The sequence below is a fragment of the Ictalurus punctatus genome, chromosome 3, assembly GCF_001660625.3.
Source record: "Ictalurus punctatus breed USDA103 chromosome 3, Coco_2.0, whole genome shotgun sequence".
Classification (NCBI taxonomy): Eukaryota; Metazoa; Chordata; class Actinopteri; order Siluriformes; family Ictaluridae; genus Ictalurus; species Ictalurus punctatus.
Window position 1 is genome coordinate 35,361,984 of NC_030418.2, and position 21,001 is coordinate 35,382,984.

Here is a 21,001-nt window from a genome sequence, read left to right on the forward strand (position 1 = left end):
TATAAAAGTAAACAATACGCCATTGGCTCTGGACTCTGATCAAACAGCGGCTGAAAATGCCTGGCAAGAGCTTGTGTGTTTTCTTACTTCTAAACAAATCGTCCAGAAGGACGTCCGGACCGGAGATGCTGTGAGTGACCTTCTGTTCTGGAAATGCTTGGATGACTCTCTGGTGTTATATTTTCTATAACTAGGTAGGCTTTACCCAGACCACCGTATACCCTCACGACAAATCCTTTTTATAGACCTATCCGCTCTCTCGAGTGTTGAGGTTTGCGTAGATACCTAGGGTACTCTTCTCCCTTAAACTCACCACCGTCTGGTCCCTCTGACCGCCTCGAAATTGAACTTTTCCCAATATGTTAATATAAGATGTAGATAAAGAGATGATTGAAAGTTGCACTCATCATGTAGTCGCGTCATCGCAGCTCCACACTGTCACCTGGAACAGAAAAACCTTACAAGAATTTACACTGGGGGGGAAAAAAATAATAAGAACATGAGTGTGTACATCATTCCCACATGACAAAGTCTGGGTGTGTGTAAAGATGTTATTTAAAACAAATCGATATTTGTTGTCAATGTTTACCTTTAATACGGTATCAATTCCTTTAGGTTCACCTGTCGTACAGTTTTATCAAGAACCTGTTACAGCTCTTCTCAGAACTTTAGCGCTCACTTTGCTTCTGTTTCTAAATTGAGAACGGCCTCCGGTAACGTTTTATCTCAGAAGTGCTCCGTTAGTTAATATGTTACTAGATACTTTGCACATTAGGCATGTGCGATACCGATTTGTCCCTGCTTGTGAATCGGTAGTCGGGGACTGCTGGGTGGCAGTGGCCACTTCGAAATCTCAGCTGGTTGCTGGTTTTTTAAGGTGATTCTGCAGTAATGCGCAGTAAACAGTAAAAAAAACAAAACATTAACCCAGTAGATTTTCAATATAAACCTTAGACAAAGCAGTTCTCATGTCCACATGGCCGACCTTTTCACTGCTCAAAGTATTTGAATGTGTCTGAGCGCTGTAAACTTCACTGTACATCTTTTTTTTAAGTAGAAAGTTTCCATCCTTTCAGCCTCAAAGCCGCCCCTAATCGATATATTTAACTGATATTAAATATATACTTCTGTAATATCAGTCAAGTCGAACACATACATACCGACCGGCTTTGTTTCACATTAATGAGCGCAAAACATTTATTTACCGTGACAGTCAGTGAGGTGCTGGGAAAGGGGCGGGGCTTACAGTTAGAGCCATATCAGAAAATTCAAAAACAACTACGCAACTGTCAATCATTCTAGAGACACATGGTCATTGGCTCATTTCTGGTTTTCTTGGAGAGAAAAAGAAAGACTGCTGTTTTGATGTATTTTAAAAGCGACAGCTTGTACTAGTGTACTCCAGTGTTGAACTGCGTAACTCCAACACCCAAAACGCCACTGGATATCGTGGCAGTGTGACATCGTGTAGGGAAGATTTAATCATTATATCACACAAGCCTAATATACATTAAACTTTTCTCTTTGGTAAATGAATGCTTTACAAATTTTCTTGGTTTTACTGACAATAAAGCAGATGAAGTCCAATAAACAGCTAAGAAAGATCTTGTGTATGTGTATGTATATATATATATATATATATATTTATTTATTTATTTATATATATGAAAACAGGGTACCTACACTTTTGCGCAGTACCTTCTGCTTTAGTGGGGAAAAAAACTGCATTAATGCACCAAATTTTATTAACATGAAATGAGTTTGCACAGGCCGTCGGGAAAAATGTGTAAAATATGAAAAAAACAAAAAACAAAAAAAAAAAACAATAAAAGTAGAAAAAAAGAAATGCAGATTGTAGCTTTAACGATTACGGACGTGTCTTTTCTCTGAGATATCAGGTATTAAATAAGAATCCGGTTTTAAATATTACAGTCAGTATTGCCAAAACTCTTAATTAATTAAAAATCTTTTTTTTAAAATGAAATATTATGTTAGTCATTATATTTAGGATGTTTTGTGCTTTCACATGTTTCTTTCTTTCAGAAGAAGAAGTTTTTCTTATGTTTTCTCCATCTAGATGCATTTTAGTGATGGAAAGTTACGAACTGATGCTAATAATAATAATAATAATAATAATAATAATAGAAGAAAACAGAAGAAAGAAAGAAAGAAAGAACTTAAGAAAGAGGATTAGCACCCCAGTGTTTTGTAGGGTGGTGTATAAAATAAGTAGAAGACACTTCTGTCAAAAATGGAAATAAATTGTTTAAAAACATTCAGCACTTGTTACTGCTTGTTTCCGATTCGTTTTAGTTCCGACGTCCGCTGCTGCAGCGAAACTTTCGCAATCCGCCGACGCTCTGCTGTCCTGCTTTACACGAGGGTGGAGGAGGTAGCTAGGCATGTACATGTACATGCCATTTTAGAGTGTGTGTGTATGTGTGTGTGTGTGTGTGTGTGTGTGTGTGTGTGTGTGTGTGTGTGTGTGTGCATGTGTGTGTGTTGAAACAGGGAGCGTGTCATCACATTTAAGGTCTTCAAAGTCTTGTTGGAGAGCAGCTGCTGGATAAACAATCAAACATGAAGAACATTTTTCTCCCACAGACAGTGATTTCAGTCTTTAATCAGATTGAATAAATTCATAAAGGCTAGATATCAAATCATCAGCTTTAAGATTCAGATCCGAGTCCTACAGATGCTGTTTCTCCTCTGACACAAAGCTGTCATCACTTTTTTTTAAACAAGTCACTGGTATTTGAGAATCAACCATTATGTAATCAGATGTGGGCGTTACCTAACACACACTGTAAACACAACAACAACAACAACAACAACACGCTCAGATCCCTTCCTGTTCTTATTACATGATATTCCTAACGCGAACGTGTGTAACCCTTTCATGTGTTTAAAATAATTGATTCATATCATTTATTTATTTGCTTCACTTCATTTGCGTGTTATTACTTAAACTGCGTGTTCTATTCATTTTAACCTTTAAAACACTTACAAAAATAAACCTATTTATTTATAGGAACAGCAAAAAAATTACGTCTCAAATTTAACAACAACAACAACAAAAAAAAAACATTCAATGTGTTTCTAAATAAAACCTGTAAACATTCAGCTCTTAAACTATTTAAGATTTGTGCCCAAACTATAGAAATGATCATTTGTATAACAAATTCTTGATATACGATGCATCTGATCCTGCAGGTAAAACCGTCTATCTTCAGTTTAAAGCCAAAAGTCAACTGGATTAAAAAAGTATGCTTTAAATAATAGGCGTACAAACTTTTGTTTTTAAAGATATACCAAACTGCATCTACAGGAGGAATCGTTCTTAAACTTATTGTCCGTAAATGCATGAAAGTGTTAAAGCGCTAACTGCCTTATTCTCCTACACGTGAGCTAACAACCGCTTCTGATTGGCCGTCATCGTTTTGATTGACAGGGGAGGGAGAGAATAAATCCGCCCCTCCCACGATTACGCTATTGAATTACAATGTATGGTTTTTAATTCATTATGAATATGAGGGGAAAAAAGTTTTCTGTGATGGAGATGTTTATTTTATTTGTATTTATTTCTAGAAGGAGCCTCCAGTGTCAGTGCTTTGTTGTTGTTGTTGTTGTCGTCGTTGTTGTTTGTGTTCTTATTAACTTGAAGAGAGAGGATAGAGAGAGGCTGGTGATGGAATGAGGTTCATAGCTGCTGTAACGTAAGTGAGAACAGGAACTGACTTGTTTACGGAACGTTAACTACAGCGTAACTATAAACTATAGATTGAAAAGCCTGACATGCGGTTTATGAATAGATAAAATAGAGAGATTGCTGTTGGTTTGGATCCGAGGAGCTCTGGGACGCTGTAAAACCAGCGCGTTAATGTCAATCGCGTTATCCACGAAAACAAGCACATCACGTGGCGATTTTCTTCCTATAGACTGCGTCGAAAGTGCGGGTGGTGTATAAAGTACCGTATGTTCTCAAAGTTAAACAGAGGATGTGATCTGTCAGGGCGGTTGTCATGGTTACGAAACGCGTTTGGGAAACGCCCAGACCTGATCAGCTTATTCAACGTCTACACTGCGGGGGAATTAATAAATAGTAATGAATATTACTTCAGCAAACAGTGTTGTACTTAAGAGAAGTGATATTATTCATCATTTTAACACCATAGCTTTACGTTTCAGGCTTCCAATGAGACAAAAAGTGACCTCTAGTGCAAAAACACGATCAACACAGAGAGCGAAGGAGCTCGGTGGAGTGTGAGTGAAATAAAACGTGAGAATGAATCAAAATCGGATTAGAGCGACGACAGGGTGAAGTCTCTGCGTCCCGTAATCGAGGAATCAAATCGTTTTAGGACGCGAAGCCGACTTTCCGGCACACACACACACACACACACACACACAGCTTCAAAAAAGCACAATGGACATCATACATCATAAGTGCAGGAATCTGATTCACCGTTTCATAACACAGAGCTGAAATGAAAAAGCATGTGGGCTGTAAATAAATAAATAAATAAATAAATAAATAAATAAATAAGGGATGGAGAACCGGCTCCTGAACACACGTGACTCCAAATGTATTTGTTCCTCCCCGTGATAGAGTAACTCTTCATGACCTGAGATTAAATGTCAGATAGAAACTTTAATGAAACAGGTAAATTCGTTAAGTGATGTACAGTCACACACGTTACACACTTTGCCTCGTCTGGGATTTCAACTGAAAAAAGGAAAAAAAGAAAAGAAAAAAAAAAAAGAAAAGAAAAAAGTCAACAGTCCTCGTGTTGTTTTTTTTAAAAACCCTAAATGAATCCTTTAATTTCAGAATAAGATTGTTTTTCTTTTATAGTAAGTCAATCTAAGTACTATTTATTTTTCTTTTTTTTTAATAAGCAATATGAAAAGTATGACTCCAGTTCTTATTACTTTATCAACAGAGCTAACGCCGTCATGAAGAATGACTTTATTTCTCTGGGTTTTTTTTTATATTTTTTTTTATCATACAACATTATGAATCGTGAAATTTAATGCTTGAGATCTCATAGCGGCTTTCTTCCGTGTGACGTTTCGATTTTTGATCTCTTTAAAACTGTCGGGATCCTCGTGTCAGAGTGCAATCCATCAACAGGATGAGAAAAAAAAAACAAAAAAAAAACAACAATTATTACTGGAAAAAAAAACAAAACAAAAAAACGAAACAAAAAAAATAAAACATGACCAGATACTTCAAGACTATCCCGGGTTATGAAAATAACTGGAGAATTTCCTGATTGAGATAAATCATGATTCATTTCCATTTTGACTATTTTTTCTCCTTTTTTTTCTTCTTTTTTGCAGTGATTTGTTGCGATGCTGTAGAACAGTCAGTGGAAGCCATACCTGTTGGGTTTAACAGTCCCCGTGGAGGTTTGAGGTGCTTGTCACGGCCCGAGTGTTTGTTTGTTTTTTCGTGTTTTTGTTTTGTGTTTATCCTCGGCCCGAGCTTTTACGTGTTTTTTTGCGTGTTTCTCCTCGAGTCGGGTCAGACGCTGGTGATGGAGGCGAGGCAGTTGTTGGGTTTCTGCAGTTTCTCGGCCTGCGTGCTGGGAGCCTCGGCCACGGAGCGGAAGGAGAACGGAGCGCCGATCAGGGAGCTGCCCATGTGACCCGGACTCAGCGCCGGATTCTGGCGCCGGTTACTCTCCACGATACTCGAGGTGTTGGACGCCAAACTTTCCCGTGTCCTAAGGGAAGAAGAGAGGAGGAGAATCAGAAATATAAACGACGGGACGGAAAGAAGAGGAGAGAAACGTGGAGACGAGGTCAGAGGCGGAGGACAGAATAGAGGAGATGTCGATTAAGAGGAAAGGATTGAAGATGAGAAGAAAAAAGAAGAGAAATGGCAACAAGAAGAAGAAAAGAGGACAAGAAGGATGACGAGAGAATATAAAACAAGAGGCAAGAAACAGAAGAAGGTAAAAGTGGATCAGAAAAAATGGAGACGAGGTCAGAGAAAGCAGAGGAGAAAGCAGAGGAGAAAGGAAATGAAACTGATGGAACAGAAGAGTAGAGGAACGATCAGAAATCAGAAAGGAGACATGAAAGAAGAAGAGTGTGGATGAGGAAGGAAAGAAGACGGGAAGACGAGACAAGAGAAGGTAAAAGCGGATCAGAAGAATGGAGCCGAGGTCCGAGGAGGAGGACAGAAATGAGCAGAGGAGTTGTAGAGAAGAGGAGAAAGAAAGAAATAACAACATGGTGAGGACAAAGAGGAGAAAAGAGGACAAGAACGATGACAACAAGGAGAGGGACATGAGAGGAGAGGAAGACAGGAGAGTGAAAGAAAAGGAGAGAAGATGGAAAAAGAGGAGTAGGGAGGGGTGGGGGAGAAAATAAATAACAACATGGTGAGGACACGAGAAGACAAGAGAAAAGAGAGAGAGGGACGAGCGGAGAAGACAGGCCGAGAAACGAGATCGGGTAAAGCAGGATCAGGAAATGGAGACGAGACGAGACGAGATCAGACGGAGATCAGACAAAAACGAAGAGAATAAAAGAAAATGAAAGAAGAAATGAGAGGAAAAGAAGAAAACAGAGTTTCAGAAGAGGACAAAATAAAAGTGGAGGACAGGACATGAGAGTAGAGGACAACAGGAGAGGGGGAAAACTGAAGAGTGAAGAAAAGCAGACACTGTTAGAGGAAAGAAAAAATGGGGGAAAACAGGAGTGCAGAGGAGAGAAGAGAAGAAGTAAAAACAGAAGTTACAGAAGACGAGTGAAGATGAGACGAGGACGCAGGGAGAGAAATAGAGAGAAGAAATGACCGGAAGAGAGACGAGGATTGAGAGATCGAGAGGAAAGGAGGGAAAAAAACGAAAGACTACATCACATGAGAAAAGAAGGAAAAATGAGGAGGGAAGGAGAGGAAATGGAGAGAGGGATTGGATGGATGTATAAAGAAAAAATCCTGAAAAGATGTATAAAGGCGCGAACAGAAGATCTGTAAACATCTGCCACAGCTAAGAGAAGAGGAACGTTTCCGCCGCGTCAGCTGAAGGTCTGTTACGTCGGATTTGTTGTCAAGCAAAATTTTAAGATGTCTAGCAAAGTTTTGTTAAGTTAAGAGAAAACAATGTTCTTAAAGTTAAGTCAAGCAAATAAAAGTTCCTTATATTGAGCGAACAAACCCTTACACTCACTGTCCACTTTATTAGGAACACCTGTACACCTGCACGTTTAAGCGGTTATCCAATCAGCCAATCATGTTGCAGAAAAATCATGCAGACACAGGTCAAGAGTTTCAGTTCACGTTCACATCAAACATCAGCATATGGAAAAAGTCTGATCTCTAAAGTGTAGACTTTAACCGTGGCACGGTTGTTGGTGCCAGATTTGAGTATTTCAGAAAGTCCTGATCTCCTGGGATTTTCACACACAGCAGTCTCTAGAGTTTACACAGAATGGTGCGCAAAGCAAAAACACTGAGACAGTTCCGTGGGGGGAAACGCCTGGTGGATGAGACAGGGTCAGCCTCATATTGCTGTTCTTGACTGACAGGAACCAAACCTGACGTGGTCTTCTGCTGTTGTAGCTCATCCACCTCAAGGCTTGATGTCTCGTGTGTGCTGAGATGATTTTCTGCTTACCGCGGTTGTAAAGAGTGATTATTTGATTAACTATAGACTTCCTGTCAGCTCAGACCAGTCTGGTCCTTCTCCTCTGATCTCTCTCATCAACAAGACCTTTCGGCAGTTTCTGAAAAAACCTCTGTGTAATGTGAAGCTCTTGAACTATTTAGATTGTGCTGCTGCCACATGACCGAACGATCACATGAACAGCTTGAATGTACAGGTGTACAGGTGTTCCTAATAAACTGGACGGCGAGTGTGTCAGGCATTATGGAGAATACGAGAAAACGAAGTAGACTACGTCTTTTAAATCCAAATAATTCACACAACATTTTCACCACACTGCATAATAATCATAATCACATGCCTAATAAAAGTCGATCAACATGCAAAGTAGAAACGTACTCGAATCTGCATGCCCCGCCCCTTTCGCTGATGTAGCAGTTATAATTGGTGTAAGGTTTCGTGTATTTTTTTTTGTATTCTAGATGAACAGTACCATGAAGAACATTATAAAATAGGAGCTGCTGAAAGAGAGAGAGAGAGTTCAAAGTGATGCTCGCTCTATCATTTAATGACCTTAGTGCTACGATGCCTTTGGGAAATTCAGCCCGGAGTGAATAAGTAAATAAGTAAATAAATAAATAAATAACACAGTTGAATATAAAGCACAACATCACTTTCATGAGGTGCGTCTCCATCACACAGGGATTCGCCACACTATTAATAAATTTCACTATTTGAAAGTAATCCCTCAAATAAGTATCCGTAATCTGATTACTGCCTATTTCTCTTTTCCTTTTTCTTTTTTTTTTTTTTTTGGAGCTGTAATGGATTATAGTTACTTATTTTATGACATAATCCTGTTATAAGCAGTTATGATTCGAGCCCTGCTGACACGGCAAGCTGAGGTCAAAGACAAGCGGTCATTAAAGGGTGACCTGAAAAAATCTCATTCCTTTCCTGTCATAGCTGTTTCAGCGCCAGGAACGATCACTTTATTATTAAGCTTATTGAGTTGAGAGAACTTAGAAAGAAAGAGACATGAAAGAGATGGGGAGAGAGAGAGAGAGAGAGAGAGAGAGAGAGAGAGAGAGAGAGAGAGAGAGAGAGAGAGAGAGAACATTTTAGCATCTGATCCAGAAAAACAAAAAGCAGCCATGTTAGTGGTTAGAGGATTTCTAAATAGCAGTCAACATTATGTGCGAATGGCTTTGTTCTTTCATAAATTTGTGCTTTATTCGGAAAAGTAGAGGCATAATGGTGTCGTTAAATAAGCCTGTCACAGAGCGGCTCGACCACGCATTACAAAAAAATTAAATAAAACAAAAATCTGCTTTCATTAACTTTTTTTGTTCTTAAAATGACTTATTAAACAGTGTGAAAATATGATCACCCATGCTAGGCTAACCACTATTTAGAATGCTGTTATCTAGCTAAGCACTAAGCAGCTACAACAAAAGCTAGCATGACTATTGACCATGCACTCTGCCTAAATCCTAAATTATGTACTTTCAAACCGTCTTATTTCACTTATTTCACCCGCCAAACATACACACGAAAAAAATTGCTTTATACCGTACTAAATATTACAGTGTCAACATTATACACCTCCTACTTAGCGAGTGGTCTTGGCTAGCGAAACTATGGTACCCTAAATTATTTCCATAGTAGGTAATGTTTAGCATGCCATTATAGCTCACCATAATCTCTATTTTGAACTGTGAGAACAATTCTGTGGCTGATAAACTCATAGCTAGCTAGTTAGCTAATATGACTTGCTACATGTAGAACATTGGTTTAATGTTCATTGTTATGTTCCAATCGCATTTGTACCTAACGGGTATCCGTAGTTACTCGTAGCCCGGATGTATACGGAAGTTGTGGTTAACAGAAGTCACACGTGATAAGCATAAGCTACTGTACAGTTTTCCAGTAAAGCGATTACGTTACTCAAAGTAGTTGTATCAACCATAGTTGACTAGTTGACTTCCCTTCTCAAGTTCTCCTAGGACAGTCACTTTCGACATGATAGGGACGTTTGTAAGTTGTAACCCTTTTGAACCCACAAGGGAGCAGACATTACCCAGAATACACTGCACTGATATGATTTCATTTTTGGAAAAAGTCAGAAATCAGTGGATGACGTAGTTGATAAATAAAAACAAGAATAACTAGATGTAACACTTCCAAAATATACCATTTTGATCTGACTTTCAAATTGGGTTTTATTATTTCATGACAGCTGATAAGCTGTAAGTTCATTGTCTAATGGACAAGCTAGCTACCTAGTAGAGAAGTTAGCTAAGTGGTACATTCGCTAGTTACCAAGTCACTTAGTTAGCACAACACCTGTACCTAGCTAAATGGAAGTTGCAACCATGGTCAAGTTTTCTTCCACTGAAAAATCCACTTCCCAATGGACTACATGTGGACATTTAAATGATGGACTGATAAAATCTTTTGAATCAAGGTGGCACACTGACATGGGTTCAGAAACAAGCAACGAAAAAATAATCCTGTATACATCCTATGTATGAACGGTAAGGTTACACATGGCAAGTCACCTTGATTTACTACTTGTAGCGCCAAAATATCATAGATGAATGAAACCCTCAGACTTACCGTGGTGAGTTGAATCCACTGTCTACGGTCACACTGCTGCTGTCCATACTGTCCAGACGTGCCGAGTGCGCCGACTTCTGGCTGTTGGTGTTCTCGTTCTCCTTGGGGCTCAGCAGAGTCAGGTTATTCTCAAACTTCCTCTGTAGATCGCGCTCCTTTTCTCGTTCCAGCAGCCACTGCATAGTCCCGCCCCCAACCCCACCCCCAACACTGACTCCACCCCCACCACCACTCTCTCCTCCCCCGGTCCTAACCTTTCCCTCTGGTGGAGCCGTCTCTTTATGAGAGGCTTCCTCCACCTCCTCGTCGTCATCATCATCCGACACGTTGTAGTAGTCAAAGGCGGCCTCTGATGTAGACGGGATTCCCTGTTCCGGACCTGTAGGCGCTGGGGCAGATGCAGATGAAGGGCCAGAGTTAGGCGGAGGCTGGGGTTCTAGAGTATCAAGCACCTCAGATGATTTCATGTGCGGCGTCTTTCGCAACGTGCCTGACTTGGAGTAGCCAGTGTCAACGTAGCTCATTGTCAATATGCTGTGTGGCGGTTTGAACAAAGTGTCCTTGCTGAAAATCTCTTTCCTCTTATCCACCATCACACCACTGCCACCTCCACCTCCTCCCCCAGGGTCAGCATTGTGTTGCTGATGTTGTATTAAACGTCCACTAGAATTGGGCTCCGGAGTCTGGCTTGGCGTGGGTTTACCAGATCCATTGTGTCCCTTGGAGGTGGAGGCATCCTCTTTGTACTCCATTGGATGAGGGGAAGTGAGGTGCGACGTCTGCCGATCAGCTGGCGACCCCTTGCAGATTCCATCTGATGGCGTTAAAGTGTCATGGTCAGATTTGCCCAGTGGTAACGGGGCTGTTAGGATTGTTTCATTCGACGTATTGCACTGGAAGTAGTCATCTGCCAGAGGCTTGGGCGACAGGGCCTTCATGTCGCTGTAGGCTGGCAGGCTGTCCCTGCTCTTGTTTCGCTCCAAAGGAGTGTCCAGGCTCATCTTGCCCATATCAGGAACAGATATCTCGGAGCTGAACTTAGCAGCCGAAAACATAATGCGCGAATAGTGTGACGATTTTTGTGATGAGGCCCTTAGCGTCCCATCATCGGTGTAGTAGCGGCTTCGGTGGTCCGGACTACGATCGTAGTCTTCAGGAGGGCCTAACAGGGAGCTTCCACCTCCCAGTGGCCCTTTGGAGTTGTCCATGGATCGCGATCTTTCCTTGGCTTTATCTGTCCGTTCATTCCGAGATTTGCGGTCCTGTGTGTGGCTGTGACTCCGATGCACTCTGGAATGGGAAGTCCCACGTGAAGGCTCTGGGAATGGCATTTCTGTCCGCCTCTTTGCTAGTTCCCCTGATACATCCCATTCAGGGGTAACTGGGAAATACGATTCAGCAATGTTAGGGTTGCTGTGGACGAGGTAGGCAGCGCCACTCCTACGCTCTACTGTATACATTCCCTCCCTGGGCGAGCGCACCAGTGACTGACTAAAGAATCTGTAATCCCTATCCAATCCAACCGCTGCCAGGTCAAGATTGGAGCCCTCAGATGGATCTCCACGAGAGGCACGAGTCTTACTGTGAGAACGTGATTTTCCATGTGGGACACGACGGTGCCCTCTGCTGCGACGGCTTCGGGCACTGTGCTGAGCGGATGAATTCGCCTTACAGCGCTGGGCACGTTCCTCCTCTAGACGCTTCATCACCGCAGTATGGCGTGCCACATTTTCCACCGTCAGGTCTGGATTGATGCGCCGGATAATCTCCATCTCCACCTCACGGGGGATGGAAACAGAAGATGGTGTGTCCTCATCCCTCAGAGGCCATTCCGCTGGTGGGAACTGTGCAGAAAAGGTTGCCAGCTGCTTTGTTTTGTCTTTCCTGAAGCTCAGGCGGAAAAGCTTCAACCCAAACTTTTTTGATTGCCTTTCGCTGCTGCCCCCAGTACTCCCTTCCTTCTTCTTGGTCAAAGTGTCCGTCTTATATGTAAAGGAAGGATTGGTCCTGCTCTTGTCTGGATCTGATGGGTGTTGTGTGGTTGCCGGAGGAGGAGGGGGCTGTGGGTATGAGGGAGGATCTCCTTTAGGTTCTTTCGGTGACTTCCTTTGAAGTGTGGTGTGATTGCTAGGCACCTCGTCACGGTAGGAGTTGTAAGAATCGCAGTGGTTTTTGTGGTTTAGTCTTTCACGCACACAGCCCGATGTGGAAGGGGTGATTGTGCCAGACTGTGGTGATGTACACTGCTGTTGCTGCTGTTGTTGTTGCTGTTGTTGTTGTTGCTGCTGTTGTTGTTGCTGCTGTTGTTGTTGCTGCTGTTGTTGCTGTTGTTGTTGCTGCTGCTGCTGCTGCTGCTGCTGTTGTTGTTGTTGTTGTTGTTGCTGCCGATCGTCCAGGTGGTACCATTTGCTGTTGGTGCGAATGAGGGAAGGAGTGATGAAGTAAGTTTGAGGTGTGACGATGAAGTAGCCCTCAGGTGTGGGGTAGATCTTCCGCTCTCGAACCAGCATGTTGAGTGTGTGACGCAGGATCTCCGGACTTGGTGTGGGTACACCTGAGGGGAAAAGGCAAGAGAAAAACCGTAAGTGTATATTCTGCCCCAACGCTAGGCACTAGTTATTGCCACGGGTAGAATTCCATAACACCTACTCACATACGCCATTTGATACCAAAGATTATACATGTTTAAATTACATGTGTAAAATACATGTGTAAAATACTATTTATTGGGTAGTACAGTGGCATAATAGGTAGCTGCCACCTCAGAGCTCTATCCTTGAGTTTTATATGTTCTCCCTGTGTCCGTGTGGGTTCCCTCCAGGTTCTCCAGTTTCTTCGTCATCCCAAAAACATGCCAGAAGGTGGACTGCCTATGCTAAATTGTCACTACATGTGAATGACTGGCGTACCATTCAGAATGTACTTCCACCTCACACCCAGTGCTCCCAGGATACGCTCCGGATACACCAAGTCCCTGAGCAAGATTATATCTGCAGTACCTCCCTACAATACAAGTAACTTGATTTTTTTTAAAAAACAACAAAAACAAACAAACAAACAAACAAAAAAACTTAAAAATTAAACTCAACATTAGGTGGTCATCTCTAACAGCAAATGCTGGCTAGTTCAAAACTAGGTGAGTGAAAATAACAGCTCTTACGCAGTACGTTGTTCTTGGCAATCAGCCGCTATCAGTCATTTACAGTGCTGGATTCCAATGCAATGAAGACAAAAACATACTTTACTTACAGCTGTACAGTAGCGTTTTTCTGAACTGAAACAAAACCCCTCGGTCTCCACTACAACACTATTCAATCCAAGCTAACTAATGTGCTTTACATGGCCACTATTTAAACTGAGGAAACAGATCTAAACAAGATGATCCATGACGTATGAGTATCAAAGTCAGTAACAATATTGACAAATACCAAAACTACTCTGCCTCAAATGTATGGTATCGATGAATACCTGATTTGTACATTAGCATGTAAATGTCAATTATATATGCAATTTTAAGTTTAAATGCTATTTAAATACAAGTATTGTGTTCTGTTAGAAATATATATATATGTGTATATATATATATATATATATATATATATATATATATATATATATATATATATATATATATATATATATATATATTTTTTTTTTTTTTACAGAGCATAGCTTAAGTTCTCCAAAGAAGCACCTGTGGACACACACCTGCCAACAGGAGGGTCCCCGCAAATGAAAAGGGGCTTCTGGGGCTCCATTTCCATCAGGATTGCTAAAATTAATAATCACTGAGAAAAAAAGAAGATCAGGGACTGTATTATAAACGTTACGTTGTAATGGGACACAGCAGATAAAAAAACGAGAGTTGAAGTTTTTTAGACTGTTACACAGCAGAAGTGTGCGTACACAGAGCACACAATGTCCCCACTTTTCTCTGGTCCTTCTATTACCTCAATCAGCTTTAGTACACACACTCTCTCTCACACACTGAATCAAGAAGGATAAAGCAGAACATAAGCTATAACTGGTCAGGGTTAAGTGTTGCCCACCATTACATCATACCCTGGCAGTTGCCATAACAACATGACGCAACTATGGATACTCCGTTTTTTTTTCCCCGCCTCCAACGTTGGAAAGAGGAACCATGGCGCTAATTTCAGTCGAATTTGAACGCTCTGCTCTCTGGCTGAAAGTAACTATTCTACTCTCTCATTGGTAACTTGGCTAAACTTGAATTATATGTTTACTCCTGCATTTATCTAGGTTTATATTATTTCTATAGCAAATTGTACGATTTCATTAGTTTATTCGGCAGTTTATTTTCTCCTAGGGTCGTATTCCGAGTTAAGCGTGTGTAGTGAGGATTTAATACTGAAATTGTGTACATCAGTATTCAGAAAGTTATATCAGAGAGTTACACATGTGGGGCGGAGTTTAAGTAAAACAGAGGCGTGTCTCTGTTACCCATGATTCTGGTCTTGAACCGAAACACATTTTTCTTGTGTGATATCGGCTCGAGTGAGGAGCAGGATTAAGCCACTATCTGACAGTTTGATGTAACCACAATAAATAATATGGAAGTTCATGTTTTATCTTCAAATTTAAAAAAAAATAATAATTTAAACTAAGGAATGGCATTCAAGTTCAATACTGAAGAGGACCGAATTGTTTATGGGTAAAATTACGAATAACACTTAAATTGACAATGGTATTATTTTATTAATATGTCAAATCAAAACAGTGAACTAAAAGAGTGATAAAGTGTCATTTAAATGTACACCTCATGGCTACATTAAGTTAATTGTACACATTAAATGCATACGATTACCTGTCAGCGTGCAATATTTATTAAAAAAATAAATAAATAAATAAAAAGATTTGCTGGATCAAGTGCTATTTTACGAGCTGTTGAATAATGAGTGTGGAAGCCATTTTGTTAAATTAAACACAACTTGCAGTGATTAACTAGGACTATTCATGCAGCAGTGCGTATACTGGCCATATATCAGACTCCTTATCAAATTTATATCAATGCTCGCCATCTTCTCGTTCCCATTTCAATCCAATTTCATTTATATAGCTCTTTTAACATTGGACATTATCACAAAGCAGCTTCACAGAAATCCGGATCCCTAAATCAATCATATTAGTCTTTTTTGTCTCTTGCTTTCCTTTCACATCGCATTAAAATTACAAACACGATTTCCTTCTTCAATCCACATTTCCTATCCCTGATTTGTTTAAACCTAACACGAACTACACGCAGGAAATTTGTATAATCTGAACCAGAAAATTTATTTAAGCAGCTTCGTCACCCTATTTTGAATATAAGGGTACTTTGTGCATGTAAATATTGACATAGATATATAGCAGTATAGCTACACGTGTGAGCACTTATGCCAATATTTACATGGGGAAAGTTCCCTTATCAAGCACAAGTGAGGGTCTTCTACAGCTGTTAAGAACACGTGAGTGTTGTCAGCAAAGCTCAGTCAGTAATCGGGTATTGACGGTGTTGTAGTGATGTAGCCATCACACACCATTTCTCGCTTCCTCAGCAGAAGCTCCGGTTATCAGTTCACATAAAGGCTTCATAAGGTTCCTCAGGAGAGACATTAACTCTGACCACTGGTTCTTCTGATCAATATTTAATTGTATTTTCCCGAGTTCAGGCCACACCTTCAATTAATCCACAGTGCTTTGAGGAGTGACTGTAAATCTGGAAAAAGTGGAGAAACATTTATAACGCTGAGTTTGGGTGTTGGGGGATTTTCAGTATTTGTCTTGTTAAACACACAATAATAATACGTTTTTCGACTGCACAAAGTATTTACTACAAAGTTCCAACAAACAGTACATAAGGGCAGGGTTGAAACGAACGTTAATTTCTGAACTGCTCACATACACACGGCGTGTGTTCGTTTTCATCGTGACGTCATGCGCGAATCATGTTACACACAATATTTCACTGTCATTCATCATTGATCATGTAATATGTCGCTGTAATTCGCATGGATTGGGATATAAATGTTCTGTACCTATGCACGCTAAAGTAAGAAAACACCTAAAGGATAGGGAAAAAAATAAGTGAATTTATTTTAATGCAAGTTTACAGAAAAATGATCTCTTAAGCAATGTTTTTTGCTGAATTTTTTTATTTCTTAAACTTCACGTGTTAAATTTGGAGTGGAACAGGATAATCAGACATAACAACAATATTTGGCAAGAACTCTGGGCACTGTAATTTGAATGTATTATATAAAAAAAAAACAATTGCATGATATTTTTGGTTAATATTTATTTTTCTCCACATACAGGTGCAAACATTACGAAATGTTTAAAGATGAGAATAAAAAGGTGTATTTTCGTGCAGGTTTACAAAAATCATTCAATTATTATTATTATTTTTATTATTATGAATTAAAATTGAAAACATCAAAGTAATTTAGATGAAGCTAATAATAAAGAACAATAATGTGTGTGTGTGTGTGTGTGTGTGTGTGTGTGTGTGTGTGTGTGTGATTTGTAGAAACTCAACCCACATTACAGTATCTCCAGACTAACAGCCTAACAAGTAACAGGCATCATAAATGTCATCCCGTAAGTAAGTATAAAAACACAGCACTGCTGTAATTTCCCATCATGCTTTGAGGCTCTCTATCGACTGCATTTCTCATCATGATCCGTGATGGACAGCTCCAGGATGACATCATCGAGCTCCAAACCCTTCGTCAGCACAATATCGATTAGGGATGTGTGCTGGAGTAGTTATTCCTGAAAACCCTGCAGCAGCTGATGTCAGTGCAGTGAATCACTGTAACACGATGACGGAAACTGTGTGCTTCACACACGAACAGGACCGGGATATTACAACCCCTATTCCAAAAAAGTTGGGATGATGTGTCAAATGTCAATAAAAAACAGAATGCAATGATTTGCAAATCTTTTATATTGATAGTCTTCACAATTTTACGTTGAGGAACGTTATTCTTAAATTGTTCCACAAGTTGTAGACGCAGTTTTTCGCAGATTGGTGAACCTCTGCCCATCTTTAATTCTGAAAGACTCCGCCTCTCTAAGATGCTCTTTTTATACCCAATCATCACACTGACCTGTTCACAATCAACCCCCAGCTCTTTCTTTTCACTAACACTTACAATCTCAGCCTTTTGTTGCCCCGTCCCAACTTTTTTGAGACGTGTTGCAGCCATCAAATTCAAAATGACCTTATTTCCCCCCTTAAAACGGTCCATTTCCTCAGTTTAAACATTTGATATGTTTTCTCTGTTCTATTGTGAATAACATACAGGTTTATGAGATTTGCAAATCATTGCATTCTGTTCTTATTTACATTTGACACAGCGTCCCAACTTTTTTGGAATTGGGGTTGTAAACGGGAAGTTCAGACACGAATAAAACGCACACAATGACCTCTTTACTCCAAATATAGTCGACCTGAATCCACCACTCCGGTGCTACAAACCACACTATGAACAGAGATTTTGGACAAGAGCCAGGAGAACAATTTGCATTCCAGTTGAAACCTAAGCAGCAGTTCCACCTCATCGTCAGTCCACGTATGAACCCTCATGTTTGTCTTTTTCCTTTTAGAACTTTTCACTGCTGGTGTTTTTCCACAATCTGATATCAATACGCAGCACTTCACATGATCCTTGAGGCCTTTGATATAACAGTTTACGACGTACTGTCATCGCTCTGATGTGCTCATGAGAGCGTTTTTTAAATGGTTGTTGTGTTTTTATGTAGATGAAGAATATTTACCAAAACGGAAAAGTAAAAACTATATTTAAAAAAAATATATCTGTACATGTACGTGCGGGCAGGGCCGAAATCTTCACGTTCTTTCTTTAAACAATATCATCAATCTCAGTCGTCTTTTTTTTTTTTTTTTTTTGAAGTTCAAATCATGAGCATCACTTCCAGCTTTCTGGTATAATTGAACCTGTACACGATGGTAGGTGGAGCCTATCGGAGGCAGAGTCATAACAAACTGAGCTAAGAAAAAAAATTCCACTTGTTCAAGATGGCGGTCTCCGTAACTGACGTTCCAGCATTCGGCTACAGGAAGTTTAGTTCATATTTATAAATGACAGGAAGTCCCACTGTGTGCTAAACCACATTAAAGTAAGATTTTAGGTGACTTTCTTTACTTGTTAGCAACATTAGACTCATAGCATAGTCACAGATTTAAAGATACTACAGTAAGTATGTCTACAAAGGGTATAGAGTCTGAATTGTTGCTTTAAATTTCAGATTTCAAATTTCGATTTCAGATCAGAATGACCTGCTCAGATTCCTGTTTCACGAAGCCGGTTTAGGAGGCTACCCAGGGACGTTTGAGTTTAGCTTGAGCAAACGTCGTTCTCATCAAGGTGGCCTGGATTTTAGCGGGTTTCATCACCATGGTACCTTACGCTACACGGCTAACCTGCTCCGGAGCAGGTTTTATTCTGTGTAAGAAAACTCGGAACAACTTGGACCAAAACTTGCACAACTTGGACCAATCAGCTGTGAGCAAAGTGATATAAATCTGACGAATGGTTGTAGAGGTGGCTTCACCGTTTATGGAGCTCGGAGCGCAAATACTAAAGAAACTTCAGACACAATCCCCTGGCGTTTCCGGATGACCATCTGTACGAAAGATAGGGATTTTCGTCAGACGGTATAGTTTATCTATGCCGCACTTTAAAAATCTGACACGCTGAAGCCGCCGTTACTGTACCTCAAACTGTACGTGTTGCTTATATTGTTTTGCGGTTCTTTGCGAGTGGTACATAATTTTCACGTGGTCACATTATTCCTGTCCTAATATATTGTCACAAATTTATATTTATTTTGTTAATATGTCATTTACATTTACATTTATGCCATTTGGCAAACGCCCTTATCCAGAGAGACTTACATAAATCTCATTTATACAACTGAGCAGTTGATGGTTAAGGGCCTTGCCCAAGGGCCCAACAGTGGCAGCCTGGTGGTGCTGGGATTTGAACTCATGACCTTCTGGCCAGAAGTCCTTTATCTTAAAATTAAAATATTCACCAAATTAAAATAATTGACATTTATATTAATGTTATACATTAATATGTATAACATTTATACATTTCCAATCCGTTTATTCTCATTGTGAGCCTGTAAAAGTAAACTTACGCAGTTACACAATCAGCAAAGTTCCCGAGCTGTGACAGCTACAACGGTATGAGTTTTGCTGTTAGTGTAGGTTTAAATTCCTCGTATTTTCACATAATAATTTCTTGCTCTTGAACCGGAAGTACGCACACGGCTTTTTCCGTGTTGAACGCTGTTGGCTGTTTACTGCAAAAGTCTGGTGTTTATGTGCACGTGCACGCTGAGTAAACCCTGATTTACCGAGAAAGTTGATAACCAGCATCATGAAAATTGAATTAGCCCGGGTTGGATTAGTTTGGTTTTGTCAACTCAAAATTTACTCTGCAACTCGGAGTTCCTTTAACTCGCTTTGTGAAACAGGCCTCAGCTCCATTTCTCTGATCAACATGAGTTTTTTTTTTTTTATTAAAAATGCATAAAAATATCATTTTGTCAAACGTACGGAAGGAAATATAAGCTCCTAAACATTCCACATTTAACGTGACATAAATGACATTTACAGACACTGAGTCACCAGTTTAAATATAAGCATGTGGCATGTGAATATGTGTGTGTGTGTGTGTGTCTGTGTCTGTGTGCGTGCATGCGTATACAAATTTAGACCAAACACACACACACAATGAGAAGACAGTGTCAAATGCCCTCACAATGATGAGACAGCGTCAAATGTCCTCACAATGATGAGACAGCGTCAAATGTCCTCACAATGAGAAGACAGTGTCAAATGTCCTCACAATGATGAGACAGCGTCAAATGCCCTCACAATGATGAGAGAGCATCAAATGTCCTCACAATGATAGAACAGTGTCAAATGTCCTCACAATGATAGAACAGTGTCAAATGTCCTCACAATGATAGAACAGTGTCAAATGTCCTCACAATGATAGGACAGCGTCAAATGCCCTCACAATGATAAAACAGCGTCAAATGTCCTCACAATGATAGAACAGTGTCAAATGTCCTCACAATGATAGAACAGTGTCAAATGTCCTCACAATGATAGAACAGTGTCAAATGTCCTCACAATGATAAGACAGCGTCAAATGTCCTCAAAATGATAAAGCAGCGTCAAATGTCCTCACAATAATAGAACAGTGTCAAATGTCCTTGCAATGATAGGACAGCGTCAAATGTCCTCAAAATGATAAAACAGCGTCAAATGTCCTCACAATGATAAAACAGTGTCAAATGTCCTCACAATGATAGAACAGTGTCAAATGTCCTCGCAATGATAGGACAGCGTCAAATGTCCTCACAATGATAAGACAGTGTCAAATGTCCTCACAATGATAGGACAGTGTCAAATGTCCTCACAGTGATAAGACAGTGTGAAATGTCCTCACAATGATAGGACAGTGTCAAATGTCCTCACAGTGATAAGACAGTGTGAAATGTCCTCACAATGATAAGACAGTGTCAAAAGTCCTAACAGTAAATGTTCTGCACTTATAAAGCCCCTTTTAACCTTAGCAGTTCTACAAAACGCTTTACACTGTGTATCATTCACCCATTCACACACACACTCTCACACCAATGACAGCAGAGCTGCCATGCAAGGTGCTAGCCTGCCATCGGGAGCAACTTGGAGGTTCAGTGTCTTGCCCAAGGACATT

General features: G+C 40.2%; 1 protein-coding gene across 1 annotated transcript in view; it reads right to left on the reverse strand.

Annotated features, from left to right (window-relative positions):
- Nucleotides 1–4,631: 4,631 nt before the first annotated feature.
- stox2a (storkhead box 2a) overlaps nucleotides 4,632–21,001 on the reverse strand; it is a 38,141-nt gene continuing 21,771 nt past the window's right edge. The window contains exons 3-4 of the mRNA XM_017464066.3: nucleotides 10,239–12,792; nucleotides 4,632–5,729 (exon numbers count right to left, since the gene is read on the reverse strand). Of these exons, the coding sequence (XP_017319555.2) occupies nucleotides 5,528–5,729; nucleotides 10,239–12,792 (2,756 nt within the window). The 3' untranslated portion in view covers nucleotides 4,632–5,527. The remainder of the gene's footprint in view (nucleotides 5,730–10,238; nucleotides 12,793–21,001) is intronic.